Source organism: Perissodus microlepis, chromosome 5, assembly GCF_051167445.1.
Source record: "Perissodus microlepis isolate ML-2025 ecotype Zambia chromosome 5, ASM5116744v1, whole genome shotgun sequence".
NCBI lineage: Eukaryota > Metazoa > Chordata > Actinopteri > Cichliformes > Cichlidae > Perissodus > Perissodus microlepis.
This window is the reverse complement of record NC_140465.1, coordinates 19,285,277-19,307,765: the sequence shown is the minus strand read 5'-3', so window position 1 is coordinate 19,307,765 and position 22,489 is coordinate 19,285,277. Positions and strand designations below refer to the sequence as shown.

The window sequence follows — 22,489 nt, the reverse complement described above, 5'->3', positions numbered from 1 at the left end:
CCCACAGACTGAGAGCCCAAGTATACAATCGCTCTCCAACACCTCAAACTATTGTACCAGATTACGTTATTTATCCTTACATTTTATTGGCAGTTTGCACATCATTTACACTTTTTTACTTTTGTTTTGGTTCAAAAGAGAGTGAGCTCCTCTCAGTGGACAGCCTTGGATATAAATACAATGTGAGTGCAAAAAAGAGTCAGTTCAATTATTCCAATTCTAGTTTTTGTTTTAAGGGCAATACAGTGTTACCACACTAGATGGCAGTAAAGTCATTCTTCAACCGTCTGTCAGCGAATAAGTGTGACAATTATCCAAATAAAATTCCAATTATGTGTATTTGTTACTATAAGTGTGTCGTACTAACCCCATATATATATAGTATAGTGATACCCAGCCCTCCTCGCAGTTCTGCTATCAGTCCCCCGCTTTTCTGAGGACAGCCGCCCTCATGTTTTAGGGGCGGTAGTCTGAAGCTATTCGTCCTTCTTCCTGACATATTCATTGTACAAGCCTGTAAGGACCGACTACAGCCGCGGCTTTCCAGAGACCCACATGAAACATCTTCGACAAACATTGACAATAATGGCTACTGAAAACTTCGAACTGACCGGCGATGCGGATAAAAACGGCGAGGCAGAGGTAAGGACTGCCAACAAATTCTTGTTTAGCAATATTAAGCCCCCACTAACATCCTGCTCAGGCTCAGCCAAGCGCACATTCCCACAGAAATAATTCCCAGTTTGTGGCAGTGTGGGATATTCCCGGCTTACACGGGGGTTTTTTTCCATCCATTTCTCTCATCTGTTCACTCCTCCTCATAATGTCGCTTGATGTAGACCAGAGCGACCGAACTTGTGTCATTCAAAGTATTAGAAATGTAGTGAGCTAACTGTAGCCAGTTAGCTGGGGTTTGCTTTAATTTGCCTCTAATTCCAAGGCTAATTTGAACATTTTCTGACATTTTCCACTTGGTTTTGTGGTGTGAGAGAGAGTTCATCTGCTGTTGTCCAAAGGCTCAGTTTACTTCAGATGATACATGAGGACGGAGTTTAAGCATTGTTCTGTGGAGGATCAGGTGGCTCAGGTGGACCAGCTCACCCAAAATCAGTGATAACATGTAACTAAGTGGTTTGTTCAAATAGTACACCTTTAACATGCCTTTGTGTCCGTAGTCTGAGATCAGTAGGAGCTTTATTTATATGAGATGTTTAGAGTTATCTATGACATTAAAGTAACAATGACATTTTGTGTTTTATCAAAACGTCCAAGGTGTCACTTGCATGGGAATACACTGCATGCTGACCTTAGCAGATGAGTGCAGTGGAAAGCTACAATAAAGTGTTGTGGGGTACACTGCTTATTCTGCCATAGTAGTCCACAGGAAAGACTCTGAAGTATGCAATGGGTAATCCAAACCCAAGGCAGAGAAACCCAGTCATTAATGATTGACAGGCTCATTTGAGTTGTACCAAAATTATTAGGTTACTTGATTAAGTGAATCTTATAATCAGTTTGTTACCACCACTATTAAATAGCTATTAGTTATGAATTTGATTAGTCATAATTTGAGTCGCATTAGTTGCATTCCCGATATGTCAGTAATAATTAAAAGTAATAATGATCAAGTCAGTGTGAGAGACATACACCAAGTTCTCACCTCAGAGTTCCTGTGCTCCTTAGACTGCGTAGTACATACAGCTTGATTTAATATTAACCACAGACATTATATAAAACAGGAATGGCAGCCAAAGGTCACTCATTCCCATAGTAGTTTGGGTTATGGTGGCTTTTGGTTAGCTACACAATGAAAACCACATCACACATGAGCAACAGTCAAAGACTAAACGCAGTATTACAAGCTGATCATCCAGATTGCCCCATTAATGTTAGTGTTACGATTTCTAATCTTTACTAGTAATAGGCTTTCTTTTGATATGTAAAATAAAATAATACTGCTGATAGATGATGTGATCACATAAATAATGCAGCCCTGAATTGAAACAGAGGAATTTTTTTTTGCTCATTCTGTTTACCACTGTGTTGTAATAGCTCTTGTTGCAGCACAGTTGTTGGTAGATGTTGATAGAAAACCAAAAGCCAATTCAGAAGTACCTCAAAAAATTCTATCTGAAGATGGTTAAAGCTGTGGTTGCAAAAACACTTCCTGTCCTATAGAAACAGCTCTCTCTCTCTTGACCTCTGTAAACACTTCCCTGCTGAGTTTGTGAGGTCAGTCCCTCGAGTTGGGTCAGAATGAGTTAAAAAGATTGCTCATTGGCTAATGAGTTGTTAATCAGAAGTCATCACTCACCAGTCAGCGAGCATATATTGGATTTTTACATCACTAAATATCGGTATTGATCTTAAAAATTGTAAATGGGTTTGGCCTTACTCTCTGACAATGTTTGAATCGAGGAAATCAGTTGTTGCACTAGAAAGCAAAGTATGTTCCCATTGCCCTTTTTACCCAACAGTTTGTTGTTTGACTCTTTTTGTTTTTTTCAGTAATGTGGGGTCAGGACATAATTCCTTTACTATAAACCCACGCTGCTGGAATGTGTTTGAAATTAGCAAGAATGCTGCTAGTGCAGTTTCATCTGAAGATCAGGGCCATTCAGCTGTTTGTCAGGTAGTACTGCAAGTGTCAAACAGAGACTAAAATATGCAGATGCTTTGATGATATTAATAACAATAATGGATTGCATTTAGATAGCGCTTTACAATTCCACTATTCATTCACACACTGGTGGAGGTAAGCTACAGTTGTAGCCTCAGCTGCCTTGGGGCAGACTGACCGGAGTGAGGCTGCCAAATCACACCATCTGGCCAACACCAGTAGGTGAAGTGTCTTGCCCAAGGACACAACGACCAAGACAGACAGAGCAAGGGATCAAACCGGTAACCTTCCGGTTACAAGATGAGCTTCCCGACCCCCTGAACCACGGTCGGCCGTAACCGTGGTTTCATCCATTAATGATATTTAATGGATGGAATCCCCAAAAATTCTTTGCAGTTTTATATTTACGATAGGTGTTCTAACTGTTTTGGAAATAGGACTGTAATTAGTTGCCAGCCTACTTGTATCCCTTGAAGGAAGATGATTATCACATGTGGTGAACTATCTAGAAAACTTCAGCTAAAAATAGCAAAGACTAAACAAAGAAAAAGTAGCTCAGAGAGAGAGAGAGCACCAGTTAGGAGTTTAAGTATATAGGGAGTGAAAGCTGGTGACTCTCAATTCTACCTCATAAGTATCTTTTTCTCCCTCTGTGGCCTGGCAGGCTTTCATGGCTGCAGTCAGAGTCAGACCTCAGCGTATAATGTTGCCAACCGGTGCACAAGGTTGGTGTTGTTTGGCAGTTAAACCTCCACCCAGCTGAAACTTTGAGCAATTTGTATGAGAATCTCATTAGGAGAAACTGGGGTTTCACCAGTGACCATAGTTTCCTGTGATGAAAAGTTGTTTTTTTTTTTTTTGTTAGTTCCAGTTAACTTGGAAGAGAAACTGAAGATAATTACTACTTTTTTCTTTCTCTTTTAGTGCTTTCTGTTTAGTATTGAATAAATAATCTTGAGTATCTCGCAGTAATCAAACATGTAACCCTGATAGTGGGATAAGTGTGGTGATTTCACCCTGTATGATGTCAAATGTATGCTCTAACAAATACTTATTCATGAGATATTAATAAGCGTCTTCACTCACTTTCCCCCTGTGTTTGGATAGAGGTCATTTTGGTGTTTTTGTGACCTGGTCATTTGGGGGGGGGGGGGGGGGGGAGAAATAAGAGGATGTGTGTTATTTATGACCTTTGGCCCAAATCCAACTCCTTCTCCTTCTACTTGATGAGAGTTCCTGTTCAGTTTAAAAAAATACTTTCCCTTCCATTAATATCTTCCACATCGCTTCTCAGGTTCAGCATGTGACATGTTGCCTTTTTGAAACAACACCCAGACATGGACAATGCACCATATTGCTAAAGACATTCAGTGAGATTTGAGAAGTCATGTGTTGACTAAAGCAGGCGATAAACAAACTCTGGGCTGTTTGTCTTATGTGAAGCTTTGTCAAAAAATATCCTGTTTCTGCTGCATTATTTTTGTCATTTATAGTTCGGAGCCGACGAAAGCAGAATACAAAAGAAAGTCATTCTTAATCATGACATGTTGTTCTAGGGAAACTAAAACTGTAAAGTCAGCCAGTTACATTTTGAAATAAATTCCATTATGATGGCAGCAGCAGAGGACTTCTTCCTCTTCTGTATATTAAAGTAACCTTGTAAATACCCCAGTTTATGCAACAGAACAAGATCGCTGTGCTTTTTAGTTAAATTGTGCAAAACAAGTACTACATTCAAGTGTGTTTATTGTGATTTAATTTAATAATTACTAAACGGGTAACTTACCTGAATGTATTAATGTTTTGAGCTTTATCGAGAGTAGAGCTGTTAAATGTGATTGTGTGTAATATTCACTGTCTTTGTTATACGTATGTTGGGGTTTGTGTTTGTGTTCAGACCCCGCGGCGGGGCCATGAGAGGCGGCTACAGAGATCCCTGAATATGAACCACTATGCCAATAAGAAGAGTGCAGCAGAAAGCATGTTGGATGTAGCTCTGCTCATGGCTAATGCCTCCCAGCTGAAGGCAGTGATGCAGCAAGGACCAAGCTTCACCTTTTACGTGCCCCTCATTATTCTCATTAGCATCTCTCTCACTCTGCAAATCCTAGTCGGAGTTCTGCTCATTTTCATAGGTAAGTCTGGAGGTTGTTGCCAGATTTCCATTTGCTTAACTTTGTTACAGTTTTCTTGGTATTTTTGGCTTGAAACCTTTAAAAAAATCAAAATGTGAGCCTATAGAATTTTTTTTAATTCAGTGTAAACCATAATTTTATTATCTTTACTACTTTAATTTATAAAGTGATAAATAGGTATTATTCATAAATGTGTTCATAAATGCAATTTTAAAATTGTTTTTTCTAGTCGCTGTCTGATCTGACATATATATATATATATATATATTCATTGTCAGCTATGTGAAGTCTAAGTTTAAAGCATGTACTATAACGTGAAGGTCATGAATAATTCAGAATTTGTGAACAAATGTCCTTTTAGATTGTTAAGCCTTTCAACCAAAATTCTCAGCAAAATTCTCAACTTTAAAAGTAAGTAAAAGAATTTTAAAATTAATACGATATTTGACAGGAAGCCAGCGTAAATTTGCTAAAACTGGAGTGATGTGTTCATACATTTTAACACCTGTTAAAAGACGGGCAGCAGCATTTTGGACTAACTGCAAGCGATGGAGAGATGAGTGTTGAAGACCCAAATAGAGAGAATTGCAGTAGTCTCTTGCGGACACTTGCTTCTCTAATTTAAAAGAGCTACCTAAAAACACCTTACAGTGTGAGAAAGATGAGAAGCAAGAGGACCAAGGATAGTTAGCTTAGTCAGTTAGCTTATCAAAAGGGACATGACTTCCAAAAACCATAACTTCAGTCTTATTTTCATTTAGTGTGAGAAAATTCTGAGTTAACCAGTCTTTAACATCATGTAGACAGTTTACCAAAGCCTGCAGGGGGACAGAGACATCCAGATTCAAGGGAAAGTAAATTTGGATGTCATCAGCATAACAATGAAAGGGGATGTTGTATTTCCTAAAAATAGACCCCAAAGGTGGCATGTATAGGGAGAACAGAGTTGGACCCAAAACAGACCCCTGTGGCACACCACAACACAACGCAGAGGAAGAGGAGTATTGCCCAATAGTAACAGAAAAAGACCTCTCTGATAAATATAATTTAAACTATGATAAAACTGTGCCTTTAAGACCAACAACGTGTTCAAGTCTTGATAAAAGAATTTTATCATCAACTGTGTCAAAGGCGGCAGTCAAATCTAAAAGGACAAAAACAATAGAACAACCTGAGTCGACTGTTAAAAGATCATTAAAAACTCTTAAAAGTGCAGTCTCAGTACTCAGTACAGTAATGTAAAAACAAAGAATTACCCGATTTTTTTTTTTACCTGATTTTTGTTTCTAAGAAAAATGAGAGCCACATATGAGGATATTCGTTTAAAGAAGAATTTCGATAGAACAGTAGCAGTATAATGTCCTCGTAAGTGGATATCAGGCCCTTGTAGAGAAAAATTGAGTATTTTGGTCTAAATAACCCAAAATGTGATGTCCACATATGTGGACGCCAGGTCCTAGGAGGTTAATGCAGAAAAATTCACAGGCTCAAACTGCTGAAAAACAGCTGAGCATTTAGAAAGTGAATCTAGGTCTAACACTACCTGTGAATGCAGGGACCTTAAAGCAGAGATTTTTTTCAGTGAAATGTTTCAAAATGTTTTCACAGTGCAAAGGAAGCTACACTAGGAACAGTGGCACAGGGGTTACCACAGAATTAAAAATATTAAAAATAAATCTGGGCTTGTGACTATTGGTAGAAATTACACTGGATAGGAAAGCAGATTTTGCAGCTTTAACAGTTTTCTGATATTTTGTTAAGCGGTCATGCAGGATGCTTTTTCCATTTTCTCTCTGCACGTCGTGTCTGAGAGCACGGGTGGTTTCATTCAGCCAAGGTTGACGTGAAGATTTGGTGCATTTAGATAGCATGTATCACTTGATTATAAACAGACCCATAAACATTCCCTTGTTATGTAGTGTCTCAATGAAGGAAAGAACTAATTATACACCTGAGGGCAGCAGCTGTCGGCTAATTCATGTCTTATCTTTCAGTATTAATGTGACAGAAAACTGTGTATTGCCCCCATGTGGGGAAATGAGGTAGTTCCTAGTGACTGTGCACAAACAGTAATGATGACTAATGTTTCCATTCCTCCATACTCACGATTATGTTTTTCTTCTTCTGTTTAGTTAAGTGGAATCTAAATGATGAAAGAAATCACTACAGATTGGACATCTTGGAGAATGTGACCACAGCTTTCGTCTTTATCATAGTGGTTATCAACGTCTTCATTACGGCCTTCGGTGTCCAGCAGCCCAGCTCGAGCGGTTGATTGTGTTTTAAATAGTTTTCAATCCCTACTGATCAATTTAGTAAAGGCAGGACATCCAGACAGGGAGAGACAAGATATTTATTCACCAAACTGGCTGGCATGCAGGTGTATTTGCTTTTCTGTAATTCAACCTATCGGGTCTCAGGAGAACCAGTGAACTCAGAGAATCAAGTTACAGTATATTGTCTCCTGTGTGTGTGTGTTTCTGAGTAAAAGGAGTTCCTCAGACCATGGCCAATCATGTACATGTGTTGATCAGTTCTTATTTCATGTGGCTATTAACTAGTCTGTTACCTCAGATCTTATAATGCTCAGGTTACTGATGCAAATAAGTAATTGTCTGTATGCAGAAAACAAACATCAGGAGCAATAGTCACAATCACTGTGAAGGTTTCCCAAACAACAGCTAAAGAAGACCACCTGCTTTTATTTTGAAGTTCTTAAACAGGTTAGTATGCCTTTATGTTTTTGGGGAAAAAAACAAACAAACAAAAATCACAGTTACTACCACAGAATCCAAAGAAAATTAACAAATTAACTGCTGTAAGAGGTATTATATGTGTAACAGCTTTACCATTCTAATAATGTTTACAGTGGGCCTTAACTGCTTTATTTTTTAAAGAGCTATGCAAAATCTGTCTAAAGAAAATTTCAACCTCCTAGCATACACCAGCTCATTGTTGACCCACCTATGGTTAAGAGTTTTTGGTTTGGTTAATGTCCACCACGTTTCTTGGTCGTGGCTCAAAAGTTGGGAGTTCGCCTTGCAATCGGAAGGTTGCTGGTTCGAGCCCCGGCTTGGACAGTCTCGGTCGTTGTGTCCTTGGGCACGACACTTCACCCGTTGCCAGGTGGTGGTCTGAGGGCCTGGTGGCGCCAGTGTCCGGCAGCCTCGCCTCTGTCAGTGTGCCCCAGGGTGGCTGTAGCTACAATGTAGCTTGCCATCACCAGTGTGTGAATGGTTGGGTGACTGGATGTGTAAAGCGCTTTGGGGTCCTTAAGGACTAGTAAAGCGCTATACAAATACAGGCCATTTACCATTTTTATAGAATTTTCACCTGAATGGGAAACCCCAAATGAATCAAAAAGAAATGTATTACACCTCATCAGCGGTGGTTGAAATAAAACCAAATGGATTACCGGTGACCTGGTGGATGTTAACAGGTTAAACTTTTTTCCTTGCCTTACGAATTAGTTTGTTTTTCTGTTTGTTTATTGTGAATTATATGGTTACTTTTAGACTTTTTTAAATGCATTTTTAAGGATCATTGTCTTTATCCTTTAATAATCTCGTGTTACACACTGCCTATTTTTAAACAATTTGTTATACAAAATAAAACTACATAACCATCAAGTTGAGTGTTTTTTTGTTGTTACTGGTTTATTGTGCGAAGACAAAAGTCAGTTTTACAAAATGATGGCATCCCCACATGTAAGGCACAGGACACACAAATCATGACAAACTGGCTTTATGTTAACTAATTTTCACCACAAGACAAATTTTTATGTTTAGAGGTTGTTGATTACAAGGCACAAACACAAAAATAATTTAAACTACAATTTGCCACAATATTAGCATCTGACATCCTGAGAATTAACCTTCAAACCATGAGAAACCAAGGTTTAAGCACCATTACTAGTATATCTTGTGTGCGTTTTTACAGAAAATACTATGAAGTTGTATTTGTTTCAACATTTGGTGCAAGTTAATTTATTGCTAGACAGTATTTAAAATAGGCAGGAGAGGCACAGTATGAACAACAAGACAAAAATATCCATACTATATGATACAATATGGATTTATAACTGTAGCAAACTAAATGTAACTACTTCAGTGAGAAGTTTGACGCCGGGTTTTCAGTGCATTCAGTGGTAAACCAAACGAGGACAATGAAACATTAACGTCCTGCCCGAAACAGCGGAAGCAAAAAGTATGATAGATTTCCGTTCTTCAGCTGCTCGGTGGAAAAACAGGGCGCGGTAAGTGACACAGAGTCAGCTAAACAGTAACGGGAGAGTTCAAGGAGCGGTTAAAAACAAAAAAAACATGGTTAGAGATGCCACGAAGTAGGTGGCAATGCCTTAACCGTATGTGTGTTGCAGGCCACTAGGGCCAATTCCATCCTTGTCAAGGGGAGTGCTAACCTTCTCTCCTTTCATACAACACACCCTCATATAAGCAGGACGTCGTCATATATACCCGCGAGGACACAGCTTGGTTTCACTCACGGTGTCACTTCCAAACTTTAGTCTAATTGAAAAGGTCAAATATTCGTGGTTTTCTTCAAACGAGTGGTTCACTATCTATGTTTTCTCTGTTTTCAGTTACATTCGATATTTATGTTTTCAATTGGTTGCAACTCTACCCACAGTGCACTGCGGTAGGAAGCCGTCCTCGCATTGGTAGATGCAGTCACGTGATTGTAACATTCGCTATAAAGTCATTTAAAGCATTACTTTTATGGATTTGGCTTGCCCCATATGGCACTGGATTGTTCACACGTTTAATATCTTTTATTTGTATTGTGAGAGGCGGAATTTGGGGAAGTTCTTATGAAACAGACGTAAATTTAGTGATGTAGCTCCTCTTTTAACCACAAGATGGCAGCCAGGGGCTGTTCTTGACCTAACTGAAGAGCTTAAAACTAGTTCTTTAAAAATAATAATAATAATAATTTGTTCTTAACAAATCATAGATTAAAGTCAAGAACCACCCCATTATTTAGTTTTCAAATTTCTCAGTTTGATAAAAGTAATAAAGTAAGTTGGGTGTTAGGGGAAAAAAGTTTGAAACTAGTTTTGTGGAAGCATTCCACAGCACAAATCCTCCATTTCATTTTCCTACACTAGTTTTAACCTCAACTGTATTAATCCCTCAAAACCATTTAAATGGGATACTTTCAATTGCGAAGTACCAAATGCAAACAAGCAAAATAAGCGTATATATCATTTACACTGTGTACATAATTACCTTAAAACCCTTGAAAATATATAGTGTGTTGTGCTTTGGTAAAAGCAGCAAGAGCAGAACAACTGAAGAAGACTCCCTTTACTTTACGAGGCTTTCCTCTGCGTACCATATAAGAACTTCTTGAGCTTTTCTTTTCAGTCCAAGAGCAGCCATCCCGAGTGCCCGGCTTCCTCCAGTCACTTTAGCTTCTACACAATAAGAAAGAAATAAAAATTACCTCTGGAAAAGGTGAAAATTGTTTTCACACTATTAAAATGAGCATTTATATAATCCTGACAATATAAGATGAAGTCATGTGAAAAATTTGGGAGAAAAAAAAAATTACCACTGTAGTAATAGAAGAAAGCCATTCCCACTACAAAAGTGAAACAGCCCATAAAGAAGAGGGGACCTGCAAAACAGGAAGCACATAAAAAATTAGGTATCATGTCAGTGCTAAATAATTAGATACAAGTTTTGCCTTGAATAGTTTTGTCACAGTTTTGAAAGTTATTTTTTAAACATTTGGAAAGCCCTCATAGCTTAAAAGCAGCATCACTGTTTATGTTTTATAGTTTTGTTTCTTAGTTATATACATAAATAAATTACACTGTATATTACATGGCACACATGCTGGCACTAATTCTTTACCCTCCCTCCAAATCTTACCTCTGTCATTCAAAGCAGGTCTCTGTTTGATGACCTGTGGAAGTTTGAGCGGATCCAAGGAATCTGGAAGCAGGATGGAATAAAATGTAAAATATGCCTACATATATAACCACAATTACTCCCCATAACCTCCAAAAAAACTGATGTGTATGAAAGTGGTATGATATGAGTATAAGCCATTTCAGAGACGAACCTCTGAGGTGAAGCCTTGTAGGCAAACTGTAGTAGACGTCCTCAACATGCAAGTGAAGAGCCCTGTAAAATTCCCTGCATGCTTCCTCTCCTTTCCCTTGTAGGTGTGTCAAGAGCTCACCCAGTCGAACACTTGTGGGTACATCCAAGTTTCGGAACTGGACAACAATTAACAACAGATATTATTTGTTAATCTTACACTGAAATCATTCACTATGGTGTTTTAACCTCGAGATTTCCAGAACCGAATTTAAACTAGTTTATGTAAGTGTGCCTGCTGAAATACAATTTTAAAGGCACCTGACGATGCTTGAGCATTTTAATTTTATGCAGCTTCACGCTTTTCCTTCTTTACTCCTGCTATCCTGTTGACTATGGTTCCATTTTCAGAATGAGGTTCTGAAAATCTGCAATCACTACAATTATAACAACTCTCCAAAACCACTTTCTTTCTTCTTCTTCTTCTTTTTAAACCACAGACCTGACAACTTTCTTATAACTGAGCATGAACAAAAAACATCCGTTATTGTGATGTATTTCCAATCAGTGCACACTTTAATGATCTTTGAACACAACAGCTTTAACCAGACATTAACACCTCCAGTATATATCACAGTAAGGAAAGATGAAACTGTGATACAGGTATGCAGAGGTTTGAATAGTGGTTTTGGTCTGGGTTTCTAGATTGTTACACCCCTAGCAACCACTGTATAAACCATAGCAGCTACCATAAACAGCTATAGCGAAACCAAATGCTGCATGCAAGTGATCAAACTAGTAATAACAGCATAGTTTATACAGCTTGTGAGCTCATGGCCATTCTGTTGTTGTTTGACTGGTTTTATTATGCACTTGCAACTACACTAATAAACACCGCAGTGTATTTCTAGAGCAGTACAACGATTTTTTTAAAACATTGTTTTACTTGAATTTTATTCCGTTGCACCACTGTCAGTATGCCACAGAGACAGTAAATGGCTGCTGAGGATGACTCACTTTGGTTGCCTCCTTGTCAGTGAGGATCTGCGGGTAGATTCTGTTGAGCTGCAGGATGAGTTTATCCACGACTTCTGTGTCCAGTCTCGGGTCATGTTTGAGGAAGGTGCTGTCCTCTGTGAGCTGCTCACAAAAACTGTCTGTCGGTGTAAACGGAGGCGTTAAACCCATTCGTTATATGGGCAGTTGTTTATCAACAGGCTAGCATTTTTCTTTGGAAGGGTACGTAAGTAGGCAGTGATTTACTCATAGAAAAGAAACTTTAAAGCCAGTTATTTTTTCTCTCTCGAAACTTTAGCAAGAGTGGAGTATGAGGCGTGGCGAAGTTAAGAAACTTCAAAGTCCCGAGCATGACTTGGAATGAGACGTTACATTATCTTTGGCAAAGCGCAAACTTCAGCTTGCCACTGCTGTCGTAATATTGGTCACTCCGAGCTAATCGGGTCATATTATAGCAAAACTGAGGGCTAGATAATGTAGAATAAGCGTTATTTGTTATTTTAGGTAAAGAAATACACAAACCTCCCATTGCAGAGTCCCCCTGTGCCCTCTGTTTTTGGACACGCCCGCTGACGTCATGCCGCCGGCAGGGATGGGCTTACGTCAACGTCTCCCATTAAGGAAAAAGAACCCTTTTCAGCGCAAAGACCCCCTAACAACCAACTTTATACAATGTAGCTTTTGCTGTAACTAATTGGAACTGTAACAATTTTATTTGGATCTATTTGGATCATAACTGATGTATATTATTTATGTCTATACACATAAGTGCAAAATGACAGCTCTATGTAAAACCACCTAGTTTCACTTAATGTTAATAGCGTAAATAATGTTGCTAATGTTAGATGTGATATAGTCCATCACTGACCAATGAGTCATTCAAGCATAAAATGGGTATCCGAACTCAAGGGATGAAGCAGCATTGTGTTTACACATAACATGCCAAATAACCAATTTTAAATAGTATTTTTAGGCACTTTGCTACTAGCTGGAAAAACACGTTTCTTTTCCATTTCTTTTGGTAAATATAAGAAAAATGCAGAAGATAACATAGTTTGACAACCACAAAATACCATTTTGCACCAACATGTGATTCCCACAGAGCTATTAGTTTAATAAATCTGAGGAAGCTGGACAAAGTGAGGAAAAACTATTTACAGCAGATGAACAGTATCTTGAAGTCATGTCCTTAGGAATTTGGGAAAAATCCAGCAGAGACCTGACACAGGACCTGAGAGCTACACCTGGCCCTTCAGTTTATTCTTCTGCTGTTCACTGAAGCCTCAATTGCATGAGAGCTCATTTTGCCTTATATACTTATATTTACATGTATGTTTGCAGATGTTTCCTTGAAAAATATAAAGATATGAGTTAAAAAAATAAAAATCCATCAGAATTGTAAAAGTTAGATTTATTTTTTCACCAGACATACTGTAACAGGAAGCAGTGACAGGATCTTACAATTAGGATTTTTGCTTGTGTTTTTTTTTTTCATTTCAGTACTTTTCTTAAGCCTCAACCTGCCAGCTAAATGCACACTCCCTTATGAAATAAAAAGGATTTCAAATCCTGTAGTCTGAATGAACTGAGACAAATAAATACAATTACAGTTATAGTAAAAACTGCAATCAATTAGGACCAATAATGTGAGCAACAAGATGTAAAATATTATTATATAGCACAAACACTTAGGGTTCTCTTTTGTTGTCATGTCTGAATGTGGCACTTGTATAAAGAAAAAACACACAATGGCACTGCAGACTTATTTGAATTGCTTTACAAAAAATTGTATTAAAACAGTAACTTTAAAAATTCTTTATCATGAATAGAGTTTATGAATACTATACATCTGACCTTAACTTATAAATCCTTAAATAAGATTTGCATTTTTATTCTTTTTCCAGACATAACGAGCATACTTTTAATTTGTAACCGCTCTGCTCTATCTGTTAGGAACATAGTGATACACAATGTAGTTAAGATCCCGTATTTGAAGCTTCATATTTCCAGGATCATAGAGTTATGACAATACAGCACGACAGAAGACACGGTTGTCAAGAATTCTGGCTGTCAGTATATGTCAAATACTAAATCTAAGGCCAACAGACATCAAAATCAGAGATTTACTTGTGGCTTTAAAAGCAATCTGTGACTTTGTTGCTATGAAATAAATAAGGTTAAAGGTATGTTGGAAGACAAGCATGCACACAGAGTACAAACATTACACAATACTTGAAACAGTTAGCATCATTTTAGAAAGTGGAATAAGCTTGGAGCAAATACGTGAAACAGAAAAGTGCTAAGTCAGTCAGGCGTTAAGTAACCAACTAAACACCCATTGTGACTATTCCACCGGTTGAGTAATCATAGTGGTTCATATTTTGGAAGACTGATGGACTGCACCGGGTAGCTGGTGTGTTATTTTCTGCAGTTTTCATAGAATTTGATGCCATTTTAAATAGCTGTTTTGGCACTCTAAAACAAGGCTCTTGGCTAATACTGTTTGATATATTCTCGTCTTAGTAGTGACATGATATGGAGCGTGATTGAGAGTGGAGAAACCAGGAGAGCAGACAACTGGCCACCGACATGCATAACCTGACGGAGCTCGTTAAGGACACTTGGCTTCATGAGTTTACTGCAAAGACAAAAGAGAAAAAAATGAAATTAATTTCAGTTTCTCCTGCATTAAGTGAGATGCACAACACAGGTGTTGGGTGTGCTTTGCATGCAGGGTTCAGACATGAATCACCAATAGACTTTTAGGCTACTACAGGGGACAAGTTCTTCCTCTTTCCACATTACACCTGCTTATACTTAGCACGTCAAAACAAACAAATAACTCAATGCTGAATATCGAGCCTACCAGTAAAAGAAAGAGTTATTCTGACCCAAATTATTATTTTTTTAAATTTTTTTTTTTTTTTTACATTTTGAAAACATCTAGAAGAGCTGGCCTTCGCTGAAATTTTGTGCCTTAGAGGTCGTTCTGCATTACAGCTCGTGACTTACACTGCGGCTAGAAGAGGCTCCCTTGCCCTTCATTTTGGCCTTGCCTCCCACTGTTGTGGCGCTGTTGCGGCGCGCTTGTTCGTGGTCAAACTCCAAATCCTCTAGGCGCTGAGTTAATGCGAGTTTTTGCTGAATGGCCATACGTAACAAAGAGTTCAGCGTCTTCTTTTCATCCTCAGCAGCAGCCAGCTGCCTCTGCATGTCATCCAGCTGTGTAACATACTCATCACACCTGAGAGGAAAAAAGATGCAAGAGAAGAGAAGAGAAGAGAAGAGAAGAGAAGAGAAGAGAAGAGAAGAGAAGAGAAGAGAAGAGAAGAGAAGAGAAGAGAAGAGAAGAGAAGAGGGGGGTAAACTTTACTGCCAGCAGGTGGAGCAATTTTCCTCAAACTACTGCGGCTGTCATGATTCCCCAGACTGCATTTTCCAGATGGGAGGATGATTACCACGCTAACTGACTGCACAAGTATTACATCAGACTGCTCCCACAATGCTTTGCATCTTTCTCAGAGAAATACACAGAAACGCAAAATATTTTCTCTCGAGTAAAGAAGCAGAAATATTACAAATCTATATCAATGTTCTTTTTAATGTCTCCTGTAACAGAGAAGGATTTGTTTGGTCTGAGCCACCTGATTTATTTATTTTTAAATTATATTTGCCCAAATTATGTACATAATGGCTGATTTACATTGAAAGTATGTGTCGTACCTTGTAGCAAACATGGCCCGGAGAGATGAGAACGTAGCTGCGTCCTCTTTCAAAGCCTTGAGCTCATTACGGAGCTTCATCATAGTCTCAGTCACCATGGTCTTCTCACTGTCATACTTACTCTTGAGGTTGGCCAGAGCAACCTCAGCTGTCTGAAGGGAACAACATAAAAAGATTAATGTAAAGTTCTGCAATTTTTAAATTCTGTGGTTTTTGCGTCACTATTCTATTCTATGTGTGCAATAATAAACATCGTTCCCCTGACACATATACAAACCATCCTCCCACCTGTTTGTTGGCCTTGAGAACAGCTCTGAGAGTGGCAATCTGCTCCCTTTTGGTACTAAGCAGGGATTTCAGTTTGAGAATCTCCTCCATGCACGCTTCTTTGTCTTTGTCAGCCACTGCGCTCAGCTCCAGGTTGGCAAGTCTCTGACGTGACAGCTCTGTGGTGCGGTCCACCGCTTGCTGCAGGTGGCGGATCTGGTCCCTGATAATAGCAACAAGGTTATAGATGTTCATGGGTTCTGGCCGGTGCTCGTGTGCTGGAGCTGCAGTAACCGCTGCGCTGCTGGAGTCGGACTTTCCAGATTCAGTCTCACTGATTAACCCGTTAGTGAGAAGTACTGACTGGTGATCCTTTGCTTCTTGGCCCTTTCTTACGATGGCCTTGCCTTCCTTGTAATAGTCGAGCATGACGCGGTTAGGGGTTTCATTGTTGCACATGCACACGTGGTTGTAGAGATTGGCCAGCTCTTCACTGAAGGCTACGAGCTCATCCTGCGCCACATTAAGGCTGCCAAGTGACTCTCCTGCAGCTTCGCTGGCCAAACGGAGCTCCCTCTCCAGACGTGACATCGCTGCTTTATCTGCTTGGCTAATTTTCTCCAAGGACGACAGCTTTGACCTCAAGTCCTGGACGTCGCTCTCCAGCCGCGCTCGCTCATCTTCATATTGGGTTCGACACTCCTCGTATTGCGCCCTTAGTGTTTTCAGCTCTTGCCTCAGTTCTCCAGCTTCAGACACTGCAACGGTGTATTTACACTGCAGAATCTCAGGCCCGTTAATGTCCAGTTCATAGTAGTCTCCGTCGTCATGGCTGTCCCTGTCTTTCTCACTGTCGAGGGCAGACTGCCGCTCCTTACTGGCCTGAAGTTTCCTCATTGCACTTAGATTTTCAGTCAACCTGTTGACCGTTTCCTTTTGCTCGGACACAGTCCCATAGGCCTGTTCCAGCTGCTTCTGGCTCTCCTGCAGAGAGTTGATCAGGGCAACTTTTTCCCTCTCAACCTACAGAAATACAGATAAAGAGTTCATTAGTCAGCTAGGCAACTTTATAGAAAAAAAGAGAGAAAGAACAAAACAGGAACGGCCTTTTTGGCCAGGTGACAGAGTGCAATTAAAGTTTCTTAACAACCTTTCAGGAACTTTTGAGTGACTCAGTTAAAGGTGTACCCAATAATACCTATCTCAGTGTGACCTGCCAATCCTGATGATTACTAGTAATTTAGTATCACTACATTACAGATTTAGTTCAGCTACTTAGTTAGTTCTCTAATTTTCTAGTACATTTGTATAAACCCCACACAGTTTGTGGTGTTCTGTGGTATACAAACTGAGTTACTGCACACATGGGTGACATTTGTCCATGCTGGTTTAGCCCAGTTGCCCTTTTTACGCTCTAGATCCACAGAATACAGAGCGACAGATAAAGTTAGGTATGCATTAGACTGACAGCATTTCCTGTTTTCTCAAAACTCCTGTGATAAGATCTTAAATTCTTTTGGCCACGATAATCATCTAGTGAAAATAGCATGGCAGCCTTTCTATGACATCTACAGTAGAACTTCAGCTTTTTACTGAATGAGAAATCATGGCATCAGGTATGCTGCAGTCAGATAATGATGGCTCTTGATCGAAGTGCATCTGATGGATTTCATACCTGCACCAGCTGTTGTTTCAGTTTCTGTATCTCTGATATGTTGAGCTCACTCAGCAGGTCGTCCACCAAGCTAGGGACTGGTTTGAAGCCCTCTCCTCTCTTGTTCACTGCAGTTCTATTGTCTTCATCACTTTCACTCAATTTAACCAAGCCGTTCTCAAAGCCTCTTATTAGATCATCATTGTCCGGTTCATTGATGGCCGAAGGATCCTCGTGGAGTTTGGGGTTATCGATGGAAATATTGAAAGAGCTACTGTACACAGAGCCGCCGATGGTCATATAGTGGGAAAGCTCTTTGCGCAGTGAGGCCTTCTGCTCACGCTCTGTCTTGATGGTCTCTAAAGCTTCCGTCAGCTGCCGCTCGGCAATTTCTCTCAGACGCATTGCTTCCTCCAGCTGGCTGTGCAGACACTGGCTGTCTTCCTCCAGGCGGCGGATCTCATGCTTTAGACCTTCAAATTCCACCTGTAGAGACAGCCAAAAATATAAATAACACAACTAATACTTTTACACCAGTAAGCAGCATTTGTTATAATTTGTGAAACAGGCATGAGTGCATCATGGTTGTCCAAAATATTATACACAGACCCATTTTTTGAATGTAAAATTTGGTGCGTGCTCATATTTTTAAATTGTAAGGAAATGACATAATGACTGTGTAGTGATATTAGAACCAAAATGATAATATGGTTAGTCTGACTCATAAAAACATGAACAACACAGCTATTTCTGAATGATTTCCACCCACTACAAAACTTGAGTTTTATGGCCAGTCTCACCTGGTTCTGTTTCAACACAGACACTTGTTTCTGAAGTGAGATGTTCTCCTCCTCCAACTCGCTGTAGTCCTGCAGCAGTCGAGCCTCCCGAACCTTGTACTCTCTGATGTCGTCTCGCAGCTGACTGCGCTGCAGCTCTGCCAGCTCTGAATTCTGCACACAAGAACGGGGGCAACGGGAGAATAACTGGATGACCTTTCATTTAAACCTATGTTCACCATTAGCAAATGCAGTGTAAACCACAAACTACATGCTTGCAATAGTTCAGCAAATGAGTTAAAATAAGGGCAAGAGTGCTTCACATGCCACAAGTCTTTGGCAGCCATGTGCAATGACGGAAGGAGGACATGGTCCACTTACCAATTCATTCTACAGAGAGCCGCGGTGGAGGACATCCTTTGTGTCACTCACTGCGGACCATTACATCATCTTTCCTGCTGGGCTCAGTGCAAACTGGCCCTCCCCCATGATAAGAAGCAGCTCTCTCACAACCAACACTGGCAACTTTTCGTAGTCTACAAGTCAACTTCAGTTAGCATTACAAGCTTTCATTGATTTCCCAATTGTGCTGCAAATAGCAGATCTCCGATGATGACACATAAAAGACGCCGATTCAAACTTTGGCCGACCATATACTATGATAAGAAAATGCTCAACAGGAGTTAAAGTGAGCATTTGAGTGTAAATTGTGATAAGAAATTCATATTGCAGCACTCTCAATACCTACCTCTCTCATTTCCAAGGCAATGGATGTCAGGCGGTCATTTTCAGCTTGTGCACTGGCGAGGGAAGCTTTGGACTGTCGGAGCTCATTCTGTAACTCCAGGACCTTCTGCTGGTAGAGAGCCTCCTTACTGGCAGACTCCAGTATCAAAGACTCTTCCCTGCTCTCCCCATCTGCTGCCACCTTTCTGTGGGTTGAGTAAGCATGTCCAAAGGCCTAAAGACAGACAGAAAAAGCAATAGAACAAACATGTTTGATTAGGGATTTGTTACAAACCTGCTTTAAGACACATGCACACAACCATGAGCATGGCCAAAATAACTAGTTAGAGACTTCAGTTAAATAAAGATCTACCATTTCAGAAAATATCACAAATGTGTGTGTATGGGGTACTGGACAGCTCTTTCTAATAACAATGACCTAAGTAAAATTCTCCATCTCAAGAGAGGAAATGAAACCACAGATAAGGAAATATACACGAGTATTGGTTCTTAGTCATCACTCTAAATAAAACTGCAGTTAAATTGGCGATGCATGGTTACATGCTACATTCGCTGCGTTTATTTCTTTGGTTTTTATGAAGAGTTTTGCTGCAAACACAGATTACATTTGAAACTTATTCATACAACAATTTTGGCCAAACTGATTTTTTTAATGAAAAAATGTTTCCTAACATGAATTTATTTCTCTATTTAATGATGATGATGTCAGAGCCTTTACGGATGTAGACATTCATTAGCACAAAAAACATCAAACATGAAATACCGATAAATATTGAAACTAGCAGAGACAACAATTATACTGTAACAGAATAAGAGATGGTTTGTGAGAAACTACAATAGTGAAGTGACAGCCTTACAGCAGTCATGCTCTACTATAGGATACAGAACAGTACAATCTGCATAATAATCACAAAGATAGACTAAAAAAAGTGGATGTGACGACTTTCCATGGTTTTTGATAATTAAAGCACATAGGCCATAAACAAACTAAATGCTTTCAAGTGTATTTGTAAATGCTTGAAGCCCAGTAATACATGAAACCATGACTAATAAAAATAGAGCACTGCAGCATATCTGTCATAAATAAATGATAGAATATTATTTTAAAATATAGAATCTTAAAAAAAAAGTATCCAGTATAAAATAAAATACTCTGGCTTCATACATGACTCCCACTTGGTAAAACAGTTCAGTCACTTGAGGATTACAGAAGAACTCAAATGTAAATTTCAAAATGTGTCAGAAATGTTAATTTTATTGACATTTTGACAGGTCAGTGTTTTTCTGCAATTAAAAAACACTGTTCAAATAATCATCAAACACAAATCTGTATAGATATTGCTTTGATATTATAAAATAAATATTTATCTACTTTAAAACAGATTGGATAAATGGCTAGCAATATTCCCAAAGCTGCAGCATGTGTTTTACTTTCAATGTTTAACCAGCTACTAGGAACAGTCTTTGAAATCTTTTTGCAAAATGTCAGTTGAATGGTTTTACTAAGCAGGTGAACTAATTTTCAGAATAGCAGTAAATTGATGAATAATTTGATGCCATATCTGCACAGTTATGTACTAAACAGCTAAACACACATTAAGTCAACAGTTACTAAGTGGGGATGTAAGAGCAAATGGACCTCACTGTAGAGCTAGATGTCTTTTTCCGGCCAATTCTCAGTCAGACAAACAGATCTGTGTAACTAGGATCATAGTCATGATGATGTGAATCGATAGGAGGCTGATAGAGGACGAGGATGGACGATTCCTTTACCTTACATCACTCTCAGCGATGTGCTGTAGTAAGGGGAAACTGTCACAATCATGAGATACTAAGTAAATGACCACAACAATTAGTCACTTCGTGATGCAACTATAATCTATAAACCAGAAAATTACTGGTAGTGGCAAAAATCTCACATCCTCCTTTTTAATTTACATTTCATGATATTAGACTAGATTTCCTGTATAAAGGTATTAATAAGACTGCGACCCATTTAAGCCCAGCCTACACACAATGACCTATCGCCATTTCATGTGAACACAAACACTGAAGGACACTAATAATAGAAATTGGACATTTAGACATACAGCTGACAGACAGCAATGTGGAAATGCTTTAGGATGCACTTCCTCTACTGACTGATAGACTGGATGTGACAACAGTCTTAAGACTGAACTGAAGGGAAGTTCCCAACCACCCCCAACACACACACTTCTTTATTCTCTAATGAAATACAGACAGATTTTCCCACATGTTAGGATCTCAGTGGCTGGCGGTGCATCTTCTGAGTTGCTGTGAAAAAGTGTTGCCAAGTTATCTTTGTTCAGCTTAAATGTTTACTAGATTGATAGATGCCTTCACCTGTCATATTTAGCTGTAGAGGTTATTCCTCTACTGTGAGACTGAAGGGCCTAGGGGTTGGCTGACACTGTGGGTTAAAAATGTCTCAACAGACAAGCTATTAGAAGATGAAAAGAAACACAGATATTCAGGGTTGTTAACTTATTTTTTTATGATTTCACCACTGGAAAAACTTCTATGTTATTTTTAAACAGGTTAACAGCAAATTGGCCAAACAGGCTTAAATGTGACATAAGCCACTGCAGCTACAGTCTGATTTCAAGGCCTCAGCCTTTGGAGCAAGTAAAGGCAAGTAATCAAAACTAATGACAGTTTTCATCCTTTAAGGCGAGGCAACATTAGGTAACACTGCAATATTTCTGCTTGGAGGTAGTTATGCATATTTCAAACTTCATATAATATTTGAGGAGGCAGGAGGGATATAAATAGACATGGCTGGGGCTCAGGGGAAGCAAACCCCACTACTGACTGCTTCTAGTTTGATCCCCGATGTCACTCTAAATTCCCACCGTGCAGCTATTATAACATGCACTAAGTTGCTCTCCTCGCCTTCACATACTGACTGATGCCAGGAGTTATATCTGGCTGCGTGGCGTTGACCTCGGGTTACCTCCTTCAGCTGATCCAGTTCCTGTCGGACCGTCTCGTAGTCCGTCTCCAACTCATCAAATCGCTGCTTGAGCTGCTGTTTCTCCTCCAGCACCGCCAGCCCATACTCAGCCGCCTGGATCTTCTCCTGGGTCGTTTCGCGAAGCTCCCGGGTCAGACGCTCCACTTCGACTTGGAGCCACTGCGGCCCGGCTTCTGTCACCAGTACCGCCTCAGGATATTCCTGCTCCTCCATAGACATCTTGGCGAGCCGCCGACTCCCAACCGTAACGGGACCCAGCCCTGACTAGCGGGAGCAGCGGAGCAAACCACCAAGACCGCAAATCACTGCCTTCTTTGTTTGGGGCGCATTGTTGGGCTTAAACTGTGATTAGTTTCCCGGACTTTCTCTCTCTACGGACCTCGACGGAGCTCAAACTGGACAACAGTTTGCTCATTCTCGATATTTTTCTGCCTCTTCTTGAAGCTGACAGAGGAAACTTCAGTTGAGCTCATCGATTAGAAAAAAA

At 39.6% G+C, this 22,489-nt stretch overlaps 3 protein-coding genes and 1 non-coding gene across 4 annotated transcripts; 1 reads left to right on the top strand and 3 right to left on the bottom strand.

Moving 5' to 3' along the window:
* The first annotated feature begins 299 nt into the window (after window positions 1-299).
* ninj1 (ninjurin 1) lies at window positions 300-8,384 on the top strand. Its single transcript, XM_084928561.1, has 3 exons — window positions 300-642; window positions 4,518-4,755; window positions 6,888-8,384. The coding sequence occupies exons 1-3, from the start codon at window positions 556-558 to the stop codon at window positions 7,028-7,030; spliced, it is 468 nt and encodes a 155-aa protein (XP_084784687.1). The 5' UTR covers window positions 300-555; the 3' UTR covers window positions 7,031-8,384.
* Window positions 8,385-9,069: 685 nt separating this feature from the next.
* On the bottom strand, window positions 9,070-9,197 carry LOC146387168 (U6atac minor spliceosomal RNA). Its single transcript, XR_014800344.1, has one exon. It is a non-coding gene; the product is annotated as a U6atac minor spliceosomal RNA (small nuclear RNA).
* On the bottom strand, window positions 9,072-12,444 carry card19 (caspase recruitment domain family, member 19). The gene is made up of 6 exons (XM_084928560.1): window positions 12,360-12,444; window positions 11,838-11,977; window positions 10,843-10,999; window positions 10,650-10,712; window positions 10,327-10,392; window positions 9,072-10,189 (listed from the first exon to the last, which is right to left on the bottom strand). Exons 1-6 carry the CDS (start codon window positions 12,364-12,366, stop codon window positions 10,080-10,082), a joined length of 543 nt encoding a protein of 180 aa, XP_084784686.1. The 5' UTR covers window positions 12,367-12,444; the 3' UTR covers window positions 9,072-10,079.
* Window positions 12,445-13,227: 783 nt separating this feature from the next.
* On the bottom strand, window positions 13,228-22,484 carry LOC146387166 (protein bicaudal D homolog 2-like). Its single transcript, XM_084928555.1, has 8 exons — window positions 21,982-22,484; window positions 19,009-19,221; window positions 18,282-18,434; window positions 17,503-17,967; window positions 15,849-16,850; window positions 15,561-15,712; window positions 14,850-15,081; window positions 13,228-14,475 (listed from the first exon to the last, which is right to left on the bottom strand). Exons 1-8 carry the CDS (start codon window positions 22,219-22,221, stop codon window positions 14,473-14,475), a joined length of 2,460 nt encoding a protein of 819 aa, XP_084784681.1. The 5' UTR covers window positions 22,222-22,484; the 3' UTR covers window positions 13,228-14,472.
* Window positions 22,485-22,489: the final 5 nt, after the last annotated feature.

Coding starts and splice junctions, on each gene's coding strand:
- card19 (XM_084928560.1), bottom strand. Junction 10,393..10,649: donor ACCTGCTTTGAATGACAGAG/GTAAGATTTGGA, acceptor CCTGTTTTGCAG/GTCCCCTCTTCTTTATGGGC. Junction 10,190..10,326: donor TTTCTTCTATTACTACAGTG/GTAATTTTTTTT, acceptor CTTATTGTGTAG/AAGCTAAAGTGACTGGAGGA.
- ninj1 (XM_084928561.1), top strand. CDS start 556: ATGAAACATCTTCGACAAACATTGACAATAATGGCTACTGAAAACTTC. Junction 643..4,517: donor ATAAAAACGGCGAGGCAGAG/GTAAGGACTGCC, acceptor GTTTGTGTTCAG/ACCCCGCGGCGGGGCCATGA. Junction 4,756..6,887: donor AGTTCTGCTCATTTTCATAG/GTAAGTCTGGAG, acceptor TCTTCTGTTTAG/TTAAGTGGAATCTAAATGAT.
- LOC146387166 (XM_084928555.1), bottom strand. CDS start 22,221: ATGTCTATGGAGGAGCAGGAATATCCTGAGGCGGTACTGGTGACAGAA. Junction 18,435..19,008: donor TTGCCTTGGAAATGAGAGAG/GTAGGTATTGAG, acceptor TCTTGTGTGCAG/AATTCAGAGCTGGCAGAGCT. Junction 17,968..18,281: donor CTGTGTTGAAACAGAACCAG/GTGAGACTGGCC, acceptor CTGTCTCTACAG/GTGGAATTTGAAGGTCTAAA.